General features: G+C 33.3%; 1 protein-coding gene across 1 annotated transcript in view; it reads left to right on the plus strand.

Annotated features, from left to right (window-relative positions):
* The window catches only part of LOC140446764 (fork head domain-containing protein L1-like), a 111,532-nt gene extending 96,888 nt beyond the window's left edge, over positions 1 to 14,644 (plus strand). The window contains exon 4 of the mRNA XM_072539356.1: positions 14,295 to 14,644. Within this exon, the coding sequence (XP_072395457.1) occupies positions 14,295 to 14,444 (150 nt within the window). The 3' untranslated portion in view covers positions 14,445 to 14,644. The remainder of the gene's footprint in view (positions 1 to 14,294) is intronic.
* The last annotated feature ends 2,148 nt before the right edge of the window (positions 14,645 to 16,792 follow it).

Below are 16,792 nucleotides of genomic sequence, written 5' to 3' on the forward strand. Positions count from 1 at the left end.
GAAGAAAAAAGAAGAAAAAAAAAGGAAAAACTAGAAAAAAAGCGACAGACGGCTTTAGAAAAGAAACAAGAAGTTAAGAGACAAAAGAGAAAAATGAATAAAAAAGACATGGAACTTTCGACTTCGGAAGATGATAGTGACAATTAGAGCATCGTTTCTTTCGGTCATAGTGACATGGTTCTTTTAACGGACGGAGAAGAGGAAATTAACACAATCAGTGTTAATGGAAAATCACCCAAATGTCGATCCAGTTGAATCTTCTTTCAGTGACATAAAACCTTAGGAACAAAACAAAGAAGAAGAATCAAAGTCAAATCTGCAAACAGGAAACTTCGTTGTTGTTGAATGGAATAAGCTACAGTTCCCTGATACAGCTGTTAATGTGTCAGAAGAAGATGCTGTTGTTGAATGCATGGAACGTACCAACAAGTGTTGGAAGTGAAAAAAAAAGGACTCTTTGTTTTACAAGTGGAGCGCTATTAAGAAAAAAATCCAACCTCCAAAACAGTTAAAAAGAGGACTATTTTCTGTCAGCAATTTGTAAAAAAAATATATTGGTTGCTAAAACTTCAGTTTTGTACCTTTTTTAAAAAAACATAATTCGAAATATATTTTTCTGTCATATAAATATACTGAATAAATAAACTCATGTCTTTCTTTGTCCCTAACTATTTATATAATGCTTTAAAGTAGGTAATATCTTATTGGGCCAATGTTATTCTTATGTTAGGGTTACTGGGTAAAAAGTTTAAAAAAGTTATATATTTTTTTAAAAAACACTAAAATGCTTTATGCATGTTATTTAAGATAGTTTAATTATGTAAAACAGGTGAACACAGCTTAGTAGTAGAAAAATGTTAAGATTTATTGAGAGTTGATTTAAAAGGTTTTAATAAATGGGCCAAAGTAGCCCGAGTTTACGGTATATAATTATATAACTTTCCACTAATATGTACAATGATCGAAACAATCAAATCATGTACCAAAATATATCTAATGGTAACTTTGAGCTGTCTATTTAAACTCACCTACATACTATTTGTTTTAAGTCTATAAAAGTCATTTCGATAAATATTTTAAATTTGAATTATATCTAAGCCGGTGTTTGTGTTGACTCAAAATGCTTAAGCCAGTGTTCACCTACATAAAGCAGATGTTCCACCATTCGATTTTATTTCGACTCGCACTTGTTTGGAATGTCATAAAATTTAAAATTACGGTCTTCTAATTTCCGAACTGAATAAACAACGTATCAGCTGAATGAAGTTTCTGTGATATACAAAGAGTTAATTTATCTTGGATTTAGTTGAGTGTTTGAGCAGAAAATGTTTTATGCTACGCCATAATTGCAGTGTTGATTACCTAGTCTTAATAAAACTTAGCCGACACTAAACATTGATATATCTACGCATACAGTAGTTGTCAACTAACTGATTATAATTAAATATAAAAATTGACACGATTTTCACATATTATCTAGGAACAAAAATTAAAGAAAATTATCTACATAGGCAAAGATTTTTTATTAAAAAGGCAGAAATCTTATATATAGGAAATATATTATAGGCAATATAGGCAAATAATTTATTATTTGATATAAGGTTAACCCTACAGCAGGCGCGCCGACTACCGTTTCATAACCGGGCGCGCTGTGTATTTTGTACACAAAACACATTTTAGTTGATTTTACCAAATTTAGTGCGTTTTAACAAAATGACAACCACGATTTACAAAAATAGTTTATTGTTACATAAAATAATAAAAATAAAACATGTACCTACGGGTTACTTCACTCGATTTCTTCTGATTGCTGCCATTCATTGTTCTTACATTTTACGCAGGTAATTGTGGTTTCTGAATGCATTTTACATACAAATATTCTACATAGCCCACATCTAACTGTTGTGCTGGAATTTTTTGAGCCTGGACATATGGCACAACGTCCACGTTTTCTAGAGCTTTGCACTTCTGTTCTAGTAGGTTCTTCATATGATTTATATTTCATTAGAAAACCTTGAATATCCTGAGGAAGATATCGCATTGTCGCTCTTTCTGAAAGATGTACTTTCATTAAACTCAAGCTTAAATTCTTTAGAAAAATTCCGCGACATATTTTGGGATTTGTTTTATTGGCACAAAACAACACCTGCGCGTTGTTACCCGTCATATCCATTAGAGAAAAAAATATAATTAGTGGCCATCTTCTGGTTATTCTTTTTACAGAATATGATGCACACATTTGGTCAATAGTATCCACACCGCCTTTTGTGGCATTATAATCTAGAATAATTTCTGGTTTTTTAGTTTCGACGTCTACGGTGGCAGTGTCATGCATAGTGGATAAAAGTATGACCGACTTACTTTTTTTTGGAACAAATGAAACCAAAGTGACATTTTTCTGGAATCCAAAGAGTGACGTTCCCACTTCTTTTTGTTTTTGGGGTAAAAATTCCATTTTGTTTTTTCTCAAAGTGCCAATTGTAGTTATTTTATTTTCCAAAAGGGAGATAGCTAAAGGATAACTGGTATACCAATTATCGGTTGTCAAATTGCGATTTGAACCTTTTATATAATCAATAAGCCTATCTACAATATCACTGGAAGAGTTTGATACAGCATAAGGCCCCTCAGGTTGCCGTCTACAATAAACCTCTAAATTTCCAACAAAGTAAGTTTGCCCAAAATGAACAGCTTGATACCGTATTTTGCTGGTTTATTTGGTAAACACTGGATGAAACTACAACGTCCTCTGAATCCCTCTAGTTTTTCGTCTATTGTAACAAATTCACCAAGACTATAGGAATTTTTACAGTTACTAACAAATGCGTCCAATATTTTTCTAATTGGTGCAAGTTTGTCATATATTTTCCGTTTATGTCTTGTGGTTTTGTCATCAAAGCGCATTGAGCGTAACAAAAATAAAAATCTTTTGTAACTCATTACAGCTCTAAGAATTTCTATACCTATTCCATCAGATGTCCAAAGTTCAAGTGCGTTAGTATGGTTAGCCTTTTTAGTGCCTAGGAGGTAAAGCACCCCCAGTAACGCCATTATTTCACTTTTTGAAGTTTGTTTCATATCTCGTTCTCTTTTATATTGAACAGATTCTTTTTTACTATCAATGTACAAATTAGTAAATTGTACGATGTTTTCTAATATATCAGAATCTATAATTTTTTAAAAGCTGAAAGTTCTGAGGTCTTACGCCATGCAGTTTTTTTATCTTTACCTTGAAAATATTCGAAAGCAGTCGTACTTACTGCAGTATTATCCTCGAAGTTACTGGCTCTGTCGTGGTCATTCTGTTCTTGTTCAGATTCAAAATTGTGGTCATCATGGTGTATAGTTTCTTCATCTGTCTCAGATTCATCGGAATATTCTATTTCACTAGTTTCTGTTTCTGGGTCTTCATTAAGAATTTTTTATAACTCAGCCTCAGTTAAAAACTTCTTTCTAGCCCTGCAAAAATAAAAAAAAAGTAACACACAAATAATATAACAATGCAACTAAATTCTTACATGATATTCTCTCAGCGTAGCCGTTATATTCCTTCTCAATTATGTTACAATATCCTGTTCCACCTAAAATAAAGTAAAACTGAAGTTAATTTGACTTTAATTTCGAATTACAACTTTTTATAATGTAAAATAACTAATGGATAAAATACTTACACTAGAAGGCGCGCCGTGTATTATGTACACAAAACCATCACACTCTCTTATCTCTAAGAATTCTCACAAAACTCAGCTGCAACAAAAAATATTACTCAACTATTCGAACGACAGATCTCTACTGGACCAATAGACGCGACGATATCGCCAGATTGAGGACACTTCTATTTTTAGACGACTTTTTCTATTGGACGTGTACAAAATACACGGGCGCGCCCGCTCGAGGGTTAAATGCTTGAATAAATCAACTTTGATAAAATGAAAGGCAGATATTGAGTAGTTTATTAATTAAATCTTGCCCAAGTACTTTCGCTTCCTAGAGCATCTTCAGGGGCATCTGAAATAAGCGAAGAAACGTTTTTTAACCAAAGAAAATTAATTAACTTCGATAAAAAACTCGAAATCGATGGTTGATAAAAGTTTTTATGTGATTAACGTTTTGGACTTACTTCGTCAATTTTGGCGTAGCCATCAATCATAGAATGTCATAAACATAAAATTGTACATTACACTATACTACACAAGGACAAACAGTTTAAAATTTTTAAAATCGGCGAAGTTACATTATGGTTGGCATCAGGAGAGAGAATGGCTCCTGGTCTTAACGGAAATGTTAAGGTGACATGTGACATATGACAGCTTGGATGGGCAGTCACAATCATGGAGATGTGATCTGCACATTTCAAAATTCTATAGAACTAAGCATTGACCAAAGGTCCAACTGACACTACTATAGGAAATCAACTGATGAAATATGAAATTATATAGAATATTTTAAGTAGATTGCATAATCCAGATCTCACACTCAAACCTGTCTATAATAATTAAGGTGTTAGTTTGAGGGCAAATGAAGTGGACGTAAAGTATGAATGCAAGAAATAGACTAAACAATCTATTAGACAGTGGGTGATTGACTACAATAAAAAGGTCTACCAAGAACTATCAATACTGTAGAAAAGAAGAAATCTAACTATGAAATTAATTTACTCAAAATTAAAAATCAAAATTGAAAGCAGGGTGTATAAATGGGGTATAATCCAAGTAGTTTAGTTAAACCCACAATAAGAGAACTAACTATAAAATTAATATGTCAAAGCATTACTCAAGACCAACTGACCAACAGTGGAAGATGTTGAAATATACAACTATGGAGATGGTATATCTTAATGACGCAGAGGTATGGAGAATGTAATTAACGCCAACTATAGGTCAATTGAACCTGAGCAAGCTAGTTTTGTAAGTTATTGAAGAATAAAATAGTAATGTTGATCAAAGTATGAAATTAATAAATTCTTAATAAGTATACCCAGTGCAGGAAGTCTAAACAGCCGAGCTGATAATTAGCAGTGGGATCTCCATTATCACCTTTTCCAGCTGATATTTTTTTAGACAGCTGAGAACAGAAATTTGTTAACAACAATAACGAAATAGTTTTTTGGTCAAAATATGTTGATGATTGTATGGCCCTCATACAAGAAATCCAAGATGATCCTTTACAGATTCTGGATGATCTTAATAACCTCCATCCTAACATTTCTTTTATACTGGAACCAGAAGCTGACAATTAGTTGAACTTTGTGGATATGACTATATCTCGCAATAAAGATTCTCTAGAGTACAATATTTACAGAAAACCTACCAAAACAGATCATGTTATACATGAAAAATCTAATCATCCAACCCAACATAAAATGTCTGCTTTCAACAGTTATATTCAAAGGTTACTCAAATTTCCACTTTCTAATGATACCTTTAATTTAGAACTTAATACTCTCAAGATAATTGCTTTCAATAATGGTTATGAAACTAACATTATCCATAAGCTTCTAAATAGAGCTAAACTCATAAAAGCAATATAATAAAAGAAGCAAACATTTTTGGTCTTCTCATAAATGAGGAAAAGACAAAATACATAATAATGGGTGAAACAGATAAAGAAAAAGAAGACAATTCCACATTGAAGGTATAGGGAGAAAATTCATGCGCGTTTAAAAGAGTTTCAGAATTTACTTACCTGGGTGTAAAAGTAGATGAAAAGAGACATGGGGAAGGGGAGATAAAAGCATGAATAGCAAAAGCAAACGAAAAGTATGAAGCATTGCGTCCATTAATGAAATGTCTCAAGAAAAACAAAAATAAGAACCTACAAAATAGTTATCAGACCTACAACTACATATGCATGTAAAACATGGGTGCCTAAAAAATCAGAAACAGACCTTTTAAAAAGATGGGAGAGGAAAATATAAGGAGCAATATATGGACGCGTGAAAATAGATGAACAATGAAGAAGAAGAAATAATAATGAACTTGAATAACTATATAATGAACCAAAAATAATGACGGCAATCAAAGCACAGAGAATCCGATAGGACACATCGAAAGAATGGGAAAGCCGAGGATGTCAAAGATGGTTCTATTACGTAAACCAATACAAAAAAGAAGAATAGGAAGACTAAGAAGGAGATGGAAGGACAGCGTATATAAAGACTTAAAAGTAATATTGTAAACTAGAAAGAAAAAGCTTTGGACAGAAAACAATGGAAGGAAGTGGTGAAGACATGTATGGAAAGACTATAAGGAATATTAAGTTTAGTATTAAGTGTTTTATATTATAAACAAATGTAATTTTGTATATATTATAGTAGTATAGGATATAGCATTATATATAATATATAATAGTAATTGCAAGGAAAACATTAAATCTTTCAGCCCGAGGCCTTCAAGGCCTGTTGAGCTTTAAAAAAAACCTTTGATGGTCTACCCATTGCAACGAGGTATTAATTTATTAGGAACGGTAAGACGATCAATATTACCTAATTGTAAGCTACCTTCTCACCAGCAACTCAAAAAAGAACCCAGAGGATCTTCTCATAAATTTATATGTGGTATTGATTGTGTTAAGGTATCTCTAGTATTTGGCTGGATAAGAAACCTGTTACATTCCTATCAACATATAAATGTAAAACACTACTAAGTGAGGCCAAATGTTGGGACACAAAACAACATAAGTATGTCACCATTGAATGTCCAAGTTTGGTTCTTGAACAAATATATTGGTCATTATAAGATAAAGGATGCGGATAAAAAAATAGTATATCCGGTCATTTTATCACCTCTTGAACATGACTATTGTCAACAGTTGGCTCCTCTATAGAAGATGTTATGTACTTCAAAATAAGAAATGTTTAACTCAGCCCGAATTTTGTGCTGAGATAGCCCAATATTTATACAAGGCTAACAGTTTTAATTTTTTATTGAAACTAGAAAAACCTTCTCATCAAAGCATTGAGAAAATGTTGCAAAAAAAATGTAGAAAATCGGCAAATGTAGGTTTTGTAACTCCAAAAGTTATAAGGACTGACTCCATTGGTCACTGGCCTAGATATAACAAATCCAGACAAAGGTGTAAATTTCCAACCTGTAAGTCAGTCCCCTTTACTTCATAAAATGTTCTAAATGTGGTGTACATCTTTGTTTAAACAAAAATAATAACTGCTTTGTCAATTTTCACGAGAACTGAATTTGTCTCTTTGATGCGAAATGTAACATCTGCCACAACATTTTTGGATATATTAAACTATTTTTGCAAAAATTTTTGAAGTTATACTTCTATACGCGCGCTCTACGTTGGAAATTTGTATGGGAGTGAATCTGTGAAATCATTACATATGTAAGATAATGAGTAAGAGAGAGACAAAAGATATATTTTCTCTCTCTTCCTCTCTCGAATATAAAAATGTTCCTTTTGTATATATAATTTAATATTATATATATATATATATATTGTATAAAGATATATACACATATAATATTATATATATAATAAAATATTTATTAATATTATTATTTATGTGATATGTTTTGTATTATTTATTAAATGTTCATAATTATATTAGTCTTTTGTATTTCAAAATAATAATCTCAATAAATCACTGTATGATTCAGAACTGTCAATTTTGAAATACATTTGTGTCATGTCCTCGGTAGTGTAGTAGTCAGTATCCCTGCCTGTCACGCGGGAGACCGGGGTTCGATTCCCAGTCGGGGAGGACTTTTTTATTAATATTATTACATGGTAAATGTATAATGGTAAAACATATATGCGTCAGTAGAAAAGTTATGTATATTATTGTCATTTTTAAATACTTATGAATATTGAATTTTAATTTGTATTGTATTATTATATTAATAACAAAATAAACAATGAATTTTACTGCAGAGTATGTGTAAAAAAATTTTTGCGTTCAACTTCTTTCATACATATATGAAAATAAAAATATACATTTTCATCAAAATATTGATTCAATCCTTCATTTACTTATTACAGGTCAAAAGTTGTTTATTAATTGTTAGTAAGTTGTTATTAATTCTGTTTCTCTTTCTGCTATGTCTTACCTATAGCATTACATATGTAATGATTGTGCAGATTGACTCCCAAATAAATTTGTAACGGCGAATGCGTGTATAGAAGTGTAACTTCCACCGGCAGTCCCACTGGACTGCCACACTCGTTTTTTTTAATGTTTTTCTTGTTTTGTGGACACAATTACATTATCCAGATTCTTTTGGAAACGAAATAATTTATTGCGCAGTGTAGGATTAATAGGTAAATAATTGTTAATTAATAATTAAACATTGTAACTGCTTAAAATTTTATCATTATCATCTATAATTAAATACTTTTCTTTAAATTTTTTTGTCTTACAACTAGGTTTTTGATCAATTAAACTTAATTTGTACATTGAAAATGCACATTCTAGATCGACAGACGTGATTGGAGCATATTTCAGGGAGGGTAATAAATCTAGCTTAATTTCTAATTCCTGGGAAAATGTTCCACTCAAAACTTTCGAATATTAGATAAAAACAAAAAACTTCATTCTTGTGAAAACCATTTTTTTTGCAATTAATTGACCATTGCTTCCAGGTGTAAATTTAATTTTTAACTTTAAATTATCCACAATTTTACAGGCTCATAGATGAGTGTTTCAGTGCCATACTTGCCTAACCCACAACTTTTCATATTTCGCGCTTTTGTGCTCATTTGCTTCAAAATCATCATATCTATATATGCCAAAGTTGCCTATCCCGATATTTTACATTAAACAAGGTTGCAAGGAGCACTATGTTCTAGTAGTGCCTGTTTGACTGGTCGATTCAGTCGGTTTTCCCTATCTTTATCTTCCTGGTTTCTTGTTCTTCTGGTTCTGTTCTTTTCTCTTATTATTTCTTTTATTTCCTGAATAATAACTCCAAGTTTTCCCATGTGAATTTTAGATTATTCTTCGGTAGTGATATTTCTTAGTCCCTTTTTATGATGTTTTTGAACTTTAGGAGTATTTTTTATGATTCTTGTGGATTGTCAATAATTTTAGGTGTACAAAAAGGGTGAACATATGTGAAATTATGAATATAATTTCAGTTAATGAGGACTATATTACATAGGGCTGGTTCAAATAAATTGGGATATGTGGTAAAAGGTTATACAGATTATAGCGAATTAAGTTTATATAAAGTCTTACCAATTCTTCTGCTACACACACACACACGATATTGACAGGCTACACTCGTGGTTGTTTTTCATACGCGGAATCTGCCCGGGTACCGGTTTCTGAACACGTGTTTCGGGGTACTAACACTGAGATCACGATATATAGCACATTTGCGTCTGTATACGATTTAAAATAGTATTTGCGGTATTTTTCGCGTAACTATATGCGAGCGAGTTAGAGTGGAGAAAACGAGCGGTAAGTCGGTACGAAATGATGGGTAGCGATAGAGAGATTATACGTCTGTCTAGCGAGACTCAGCAGATGAAAGAGCGAACGACTGTCCCTAGCAACAGTCAGCAATCAAGAGAGAAAGAGTCTTTCTTCCTTGCTATCTTACAACTGTCTGTATTTCCAATGGAGTTGGGTTAAAATGTAAGACGGAAGGGTTGGAGAACGGGAAATAATTATAAAATTATGGTAGAATGGTAGTTACTAATACAGCGAAAAAATGAAATGATTTTTCGCAAGTGAAAAAATTGAACAGTAGGAAAGTTTCCAATTCGTATGCACACTAGTCATTTGAAGTTGGACCACTTCGTTTTCTTTTTTTTTTCCTAGGCTCATAGGCCCAATTGCTATGGTATCTTCGTTGTTCACTATATGATTATTTAATATCTTTCTGTGTCTGTTTTGTAAATTTATCGTTCCAATTATACATAGAAGTTCCTTCTATGTTGAATGCATCTAGGTCGTCGTTGTTGAAAACATCTGTAGGTCTGACATATGCCGAATTCTTATGCCACCTTCTATTGTTGTTGCTTCCATAGTGTTTAGGGGTGGCGTCTGTTGTAATGTATAATTTATTCCTTTTCGCAGTAGTATAGCCGTTTTCCTAAATTTGCTCTGTAGGCGCTCTTGTAGAGATCGTATCCTGGAAACTTGATGTTAATAGTACGAGTTAGTTTAGTTTCTTGTAATGCTACGATATCTATTTCATATCTATTTATTAGTCCGCCCAAGTACGTTTGCATTTGTTCTTATGCCACTTGAGTTCGAGGAGCCTATCTTCAGTTGTCCCCTAAATTTGTACCTTAGTTCAGTAATATCTTTACATTTGTGATCGCTTAGTTTATCGCTTTTAAAACTAGTCCCTCTGGCATCGTGGACAGTCCATTTTGTTGTTGTTTTGAGATTAGTATGTTCGAGTCATAGGAACTTATGTATACTAGTATTGATTTCTCGATAATAACTGAAATTTGTAAGCCCGTGCGGTAATCTCTCTGTCCGCTAACTGGTACGCTTTGTTAGAATTTTGGACCTGCGTACATAACACTAGCTAAGACATTATATTTGAATCGGCTCTTCTTATAATTACCCGCTACGTTAAATACTCCCTACAACCCCTAATATTGTTCTTCTTTTTATGTAGACATAACTGACTGTAAGTTGTCGTTCCATCGTTTTCGTGGTCTTCCTACTGATCGTCTTCCTATTGGGGAATCATCTCTTGCCGTCTTTACTCTTCTATTTCTTACCCAGTTCTTGATGTTCTCCACCTTGCATCTACGTCATATATTTGTACTTCTGTGTTTTCGTCTCTGCTTTTTATAACATATTTTTTGTCCTCTCTGTGTCAGGTTGTGTTTCTGCCGCGTATGTCATTATTGGTCTGATGACTGCCTTTCATTTCTTTCCCGATATTTTTATTTCTCCTTATTGTTTTATTCAGGCTACCTGGGGCTCTATTGGCTCTATTCACTTGATCTTCCACTTCAGTTTCGTGCTTTGCGTAGCTAGATAACGTGATGCCTAGATATTTAAACTCCATCTATGCATTTTGCCTTTTTTGGGGAAATTAACATGTTAAATCTTCTAGAGGTTATATTAAATTGGTACAGGATACGTTGTAAATCGTTTTCACTTTTAGAGAGTAGTATTGCGTCGTCTGCATAGCAGCATATTTTAAGTTGTTTTCCTCCAATTTGGTATGCTTTTTAGTTCTTACTTTTTTTATTTTATCCATAATTAGGTTGAACATTAAAGAACTCAGGCAATCTCCCTGTCTTATTTTATCTCCAGCTTCGATAAGATCGGTTAGTTCTTTTTCCACTTTTACTTTTATTATATTGTTTTGGTAGATATTTTCGATCGTTTTGATTATTCCTAGAGGATCTCTCTTGCGTACAATAAGTGGATAACGTCCTTTAATTTGACACGGTTAAATGCCTTCTTAAGGTCCACGAGACATATGCCAGTTTGTTGTATTCTAGTGATTTCTCTAGCACTTGTTTCATTATAAATATAGCGTCGGTACATGTTCTTTCCGACCTAAAACCTTGTTGTTCTTTTGCTAGTGTTATAATTTCATTCAGTTTATTTGTTATCACTTTGGTTGTTAATTTTAGTGTTGTGTTTAATAAATTATTTCCTCTGTAATTTTCCAGGTCCAATTTGTCTCCCTTTTTGAAGGGAAGTATTAGGAGGCTTGATCTCCATTTTTGAGGAATTCTGCTTTGTTCTATTATTTTTTAGATTAGTTTTAAAAGGTGTTTGTTCAGATCTGGTTCTACGTACTTTGGGAGTTCGTTTGGTATTCTGTCCTCTCCTGGTGATTTTCTGTTTTTAAAGTTTCTTTATGCTTCCTTAATTTCTTTCTTTAGTCGACTTTACACATGAAAATCCCCCGCTGACTCACCTGACAACATCATAAGGAATCAGATAGATTATATAGCAGTACCAACAAGATATAAAAACATGATAAAATCATCAAAAACGTACCCAGGTGCCGATGTTCCTACGGACCACAATCTGTTGGTATGCAGAATGGTCATGAGAGTAACACGGCTCGAGAAAAGATCTAATTTAAACACAATTGATATTAAGAAACTCACTAACTCAGAAACCGAAATAAAAGTACGAGAACAACTAGGAAAGAAAATAAACGACAATAACAGAACACGTCGGACATAATACAGAGATGGGATAAATCGAGGGAAGCAATCCAAATAACGCGACTCTATTAAAGCGTGACAGACGGAAGAAGAAAGAATGGATGTCTGATAAGATAATGGATATGATGGATGAAAGACGTAAATTTAAGAATAAAAATGCAGAAAAATACCGGCAGATCCACAAAATCATAAGAACGAAAATTCGAGAAGCCAAAGATGAATGATTTTCCAACGAATGCAGGGAAATAGAACAATACGAACGAAAATACGACAGTTACAATATGCACAAAAAATAAAATCAATGACAAACAAGAGGAAATTCAATAAGTCACCCAACAGCATAAAAGATGGCGATGGAAATCTTATCTCGGAGCCATCAACGATCTTAGAAACATGGAAATCATACATAGAAAAATTATTTGCATCTGACAGCACTGATGATCACGTATATGGAGAAGGAGAAACAGGACCTTCAATCCTTAAATCGGAGATAGAAGATGCCATTGCAGCACTAAAAAACAATAAGTCAGCAGGTCCGGACAATGTACCCTGCGAAATAATAAAGATCCTATGTAAATCAGACAAACAGTTTCTTGATAATCTAGTTGAACTTTTTAACAACATATATAATAGCGGTAAAATCCCGGAGAACTGGCTGCAGTCAACATTTATTACAATCCCGAAGAAACCAAATGCCCAGATCTTTGATGACTACCGGCTTATAAGCTTAATCAATCATGTCACTAAAGCGTTAACTAAGATCATTCATAGAAGAATATAATATGATAAATGTGAGTCAAATATTGATAGATCGCAGTTTGGCTTTCGGAAAGCACTGGGAACTAGAGAAGCAATTTTCGCTTTCCAAGTGCTTATACAGCGGTGTTGAGACGTTGATAAGGACGTTTATTTGTGCTTTGTGGATTTTAGAAAAGCATTTGACAATGTCAATCATGAACAATTGATAGATATTCTGCGAAAGACAGGTATTGACGACAAGGACATTCGAATTGTGGCAAACCAATGGGGTCAAACAGCAAGAGCAAAAATTGGCAACGAACTCACTGAAAGTGTGCAGATCAAAAAAGGTGTCCGTCAGGGGTGTATATTATCCCCACTCCTATTCAATATTTATTCCGAAGAAATATTTAACAAATGTATGGAAAATGCAAATGAAGGCATAAAAATAAACGGCGAGTTAAAGAACAATATAAGATATGCCGACGACACGGTGATCCTTGCCAGTACCATAGACGAATTACACCAGGTAATGGAAAGAGTTTATTCATTTAGTGAGGAATACAGCCTAAGCCTCAACTTCAAGAAGACAAAGTGGATGCTGATAAGCAGGAAGCAACAGCCTGCTCGACAGTTACGGATAAGTAACATACTAATTGACCATGTAGAATCTTATGTGTACCTTGGCACCAATGTAAATGCAAAATGGGAACAGGCCACAGAAATTAAGGCGAGAATAGAACGAGCTAGAGCAGCATTTAGCAATATGAAAAAGCTCCTCATAAGCAGGAATTTGTCTCTTCCCCTAAAACTACGTCTAGTTAAATGCTACATTTTTCCGATCTTACTGTATGGTGTGGAGGCCTGGACGCTGACGGAGACGCTCACGAGAAAACTAGAAGCATTCGAAATGTGGGTGTACCGACGCATTCTTCGTATATCCTGGACCGAACATGTCACCAACATAGAGATAATCCAAAGAATCGGAAAGGAGAAAGAAATCGTGAATACAATTAAACAAAGAAAGCTTGAATATCTAGGCCACATATTGAGACACTATAAGTACCGTCTACTGCAATTGATTTTCCAGGAAAAAATAGACAGTAAGCGAGGGCCAGGCAGGAGAGAAGAGAATTGCCATGTTGGTGATTGGTGTTGATCACCTTTAGCAAATAGGCGTAATATTGTTAGGGACATATATTTTTTTAACAACAGTTGACCTAACGTGTTAATAGGTACTTTAAAAAACAATATTTACAAAAAAAAAATATCAAAAAAAAGCTTAGTAGTTAAAAATATTTCCTATTATACTATTTCCAATATTACTTATTAATTTAGATTTAGTTTATTAAAAAATATCTTTAGTGATAAAAAAATGCGCAACACATATACTTAATTACTAAAAGAATAATCTAATTCTAATGCTTTGTAATTTTTTTCAGGAACAAGCGTTACCTTTAGTTTCCAAATCACACCACCTTCAAACCAGCGTCGAGGAAAGCAATGCGGAATCAACGAGGAGTAAAAATTCCAGCCTATTTACTATAGAAAATCTAATCAAAACTAATGATTCCAGAAACAGAACTACTTAAATAAATACCGAGTTTTGTATGTTTGTCTAAAAGTTATCAAATTATTGTGATTTCTTTTATTTATATTTACTATCAAACGATTCACAATAAACAGAAATTTTATAGCGAATCTCTTGATGTTTATAAGTTTTAAAGTTAAAATAAGTAATTGTTTATGACTGTTATAGAGAAGTAAGTAATAAATATGTTTTTGGTACCTGCGTCGACACGTTTCATTTATTCCTAAATTAAATTTCTATTTGAATGACATTAATTTTATATCGCATGAGGAGATACACAATAAATGGAAATATGTGTCACCCCCATATAATGTGGGTTTTTGTGAACTGATTATCAAAGAAATTTACAAAGCAGTTTCTTATATTAGGTCAGTTTTAACCTCAACGTGATACTAGTACATAAAATAAAATTTCCCTTAACGCAGTTATATCTTTTGGATTACATGAATAAATAGTTAACTATAAACTATAATTATAAAAATGAAAACAATATACGCGCTAACACAGTATATTATACACTCTCTAAGCTGCATAACGCTAGAGCATCTGTAACTTTTCTAAGAGTCAAAGTGATAGTTTTGGAATGGAGAAAGCTGTATATTAATTAGAATAAAAACAAAATAAAAATTTAACAAAACTTGGCAAAACATTAGAAAATAAATAATATTTCAATGATATTTTGAATCGATTCGTCTATTTTTACTACACCGAGCTTTCGACATCCTACCCAATGTCTTTTTCAGGGCTAGACTACTACTGCTGGTGACAGCGTATTGTTTATTATACCCTAGATGATGACGTGGTTTACTGACGTGTCAATTAGATGGGGTTTGGCGCGAAGATTGTTGACGGCGGAATTTTAATTGATAGGTGGACCTAACGATGTTTTCGTTAGGAAAGATCTATATTTCGAAGGAAAGCGGGTGCTGCTATCTCTTTTATATACGGACGCCTTTGATCTATGAAAAAAAAAGCTTTCGTATGGGAGCGGGTATGAGTGGGAAGTTTGAGCGGGATATTGATGCCTGTGGGTTTTCCAATTGATGTGATTTTCGTTGTAGCTATTTTAGATGAGAGCTTGTCTTAAAGAAGAGAGCTCAGTTTTGCATCATGGCAAAGACGTATTGATTTAGAGACAAGAGTATTAATGACTGAATTAATTTGTGAAGGTGGGTGGTGAGAGTTGGCATGCAATCAGTGATTGGTATGCGTGGGTGTTGGGTAAACAAAGTAATGAAAACATTGGGATTCGTTTTTCCTTATTAGAACGTCGAGATTAATCAGTTTCCAGTTTCATTGTGAACTATATACTAGGAAAGATACCATTTAGATGGATTTTAAAGGATGGATACTGTTTCGGTTTCAAAGTCTTCCATAAAGGTATTGACAATTACTGGGTCGGGAAAGTGAGGAGCCCATTGGAGTTTCGTTTATTTGTCTATAGAATTGATTTTGAAAGATGAAATAAGTGTTGGACATACAATGAGAGATAAGTGGTCTTGCTGGATACTGTATTTAGTTTCAAAAAGAATGTTTAGGGTATCGTCTATAGGAATGTTTGTAAAATGAAAAAAAAATGTTGACAAAGAAAGAAGCACTTTTCATGAAAATTTAAAGTTTGTTTGTTTTAAGTCAACCGAAAAAAAAGTTTTACTAATGAGGGATTTTGTAATTTTTTCTAAATCTAGGCAGCTCTCTTATCTATATCTTATCTAAGCTACCTTTTTTAACCATTTTTCGTATACACTCAGATGCAAAAAATTTGATCAATGACATATTTGCCATATACGGTGAGTTTAAAATTTTATGACTTATTAGATGGCATTTATAAATTTAGGGAAACCCTTGAATAAGTATAATTATTAATTTCTGGATATTTCATTGTTGACAGTTTGACAAGTTGTTGTGCCGTTTAAAGAGAAAAGCGGCAACTACAATAGAAGTTCAGATTCGATTTGATTTTGCAAGAGAACATGAAAATTGAAATTACGCATATTGGACTAATGTTTTGTTCTCGGATGAGTAAAGGTCTTGCTTTATGTCACCAGAAGACTCAGTTATAGTTTAGACTGGTATAAGTTCCGATGCGCGTACATCAGGAGCAAGGTATGCAAAAACCATTGTAGATGAGCATGTGGTACCTTTTGTACAATTTCTAGAATCTAATTTTCCTTTTATGTAGGGGTATGTAGTTATCACGTCCCCACCGTGATGGAATCGTCAATGAATACGTCAATGAAAAGACGTCGGAATTGTTCATATGAATTGGCCAGCTTCCTGCCCCGACCTCAATGCAATCGAACATCGATGGGTCACATTGCGAAGATGAATTCAGATTTAACTACCCTA

Source organism: Diabrotica undecimpunctata, chromosome 7 (assembly GCF_040954645.1).
Source record: "Diabrotica undecimpunctata isolate CICGRU chromosome 7, icDiaUnde3, whole genome shotgun sequence".
Classification (NCBI taxonomy): domain Eukaryota; kingdom Metazoa; phylum Arthropoda; class Insecta; order Coleoptera; family Chrysomelidae; genus Diabrotica; species Diabrotica undecimpunctata.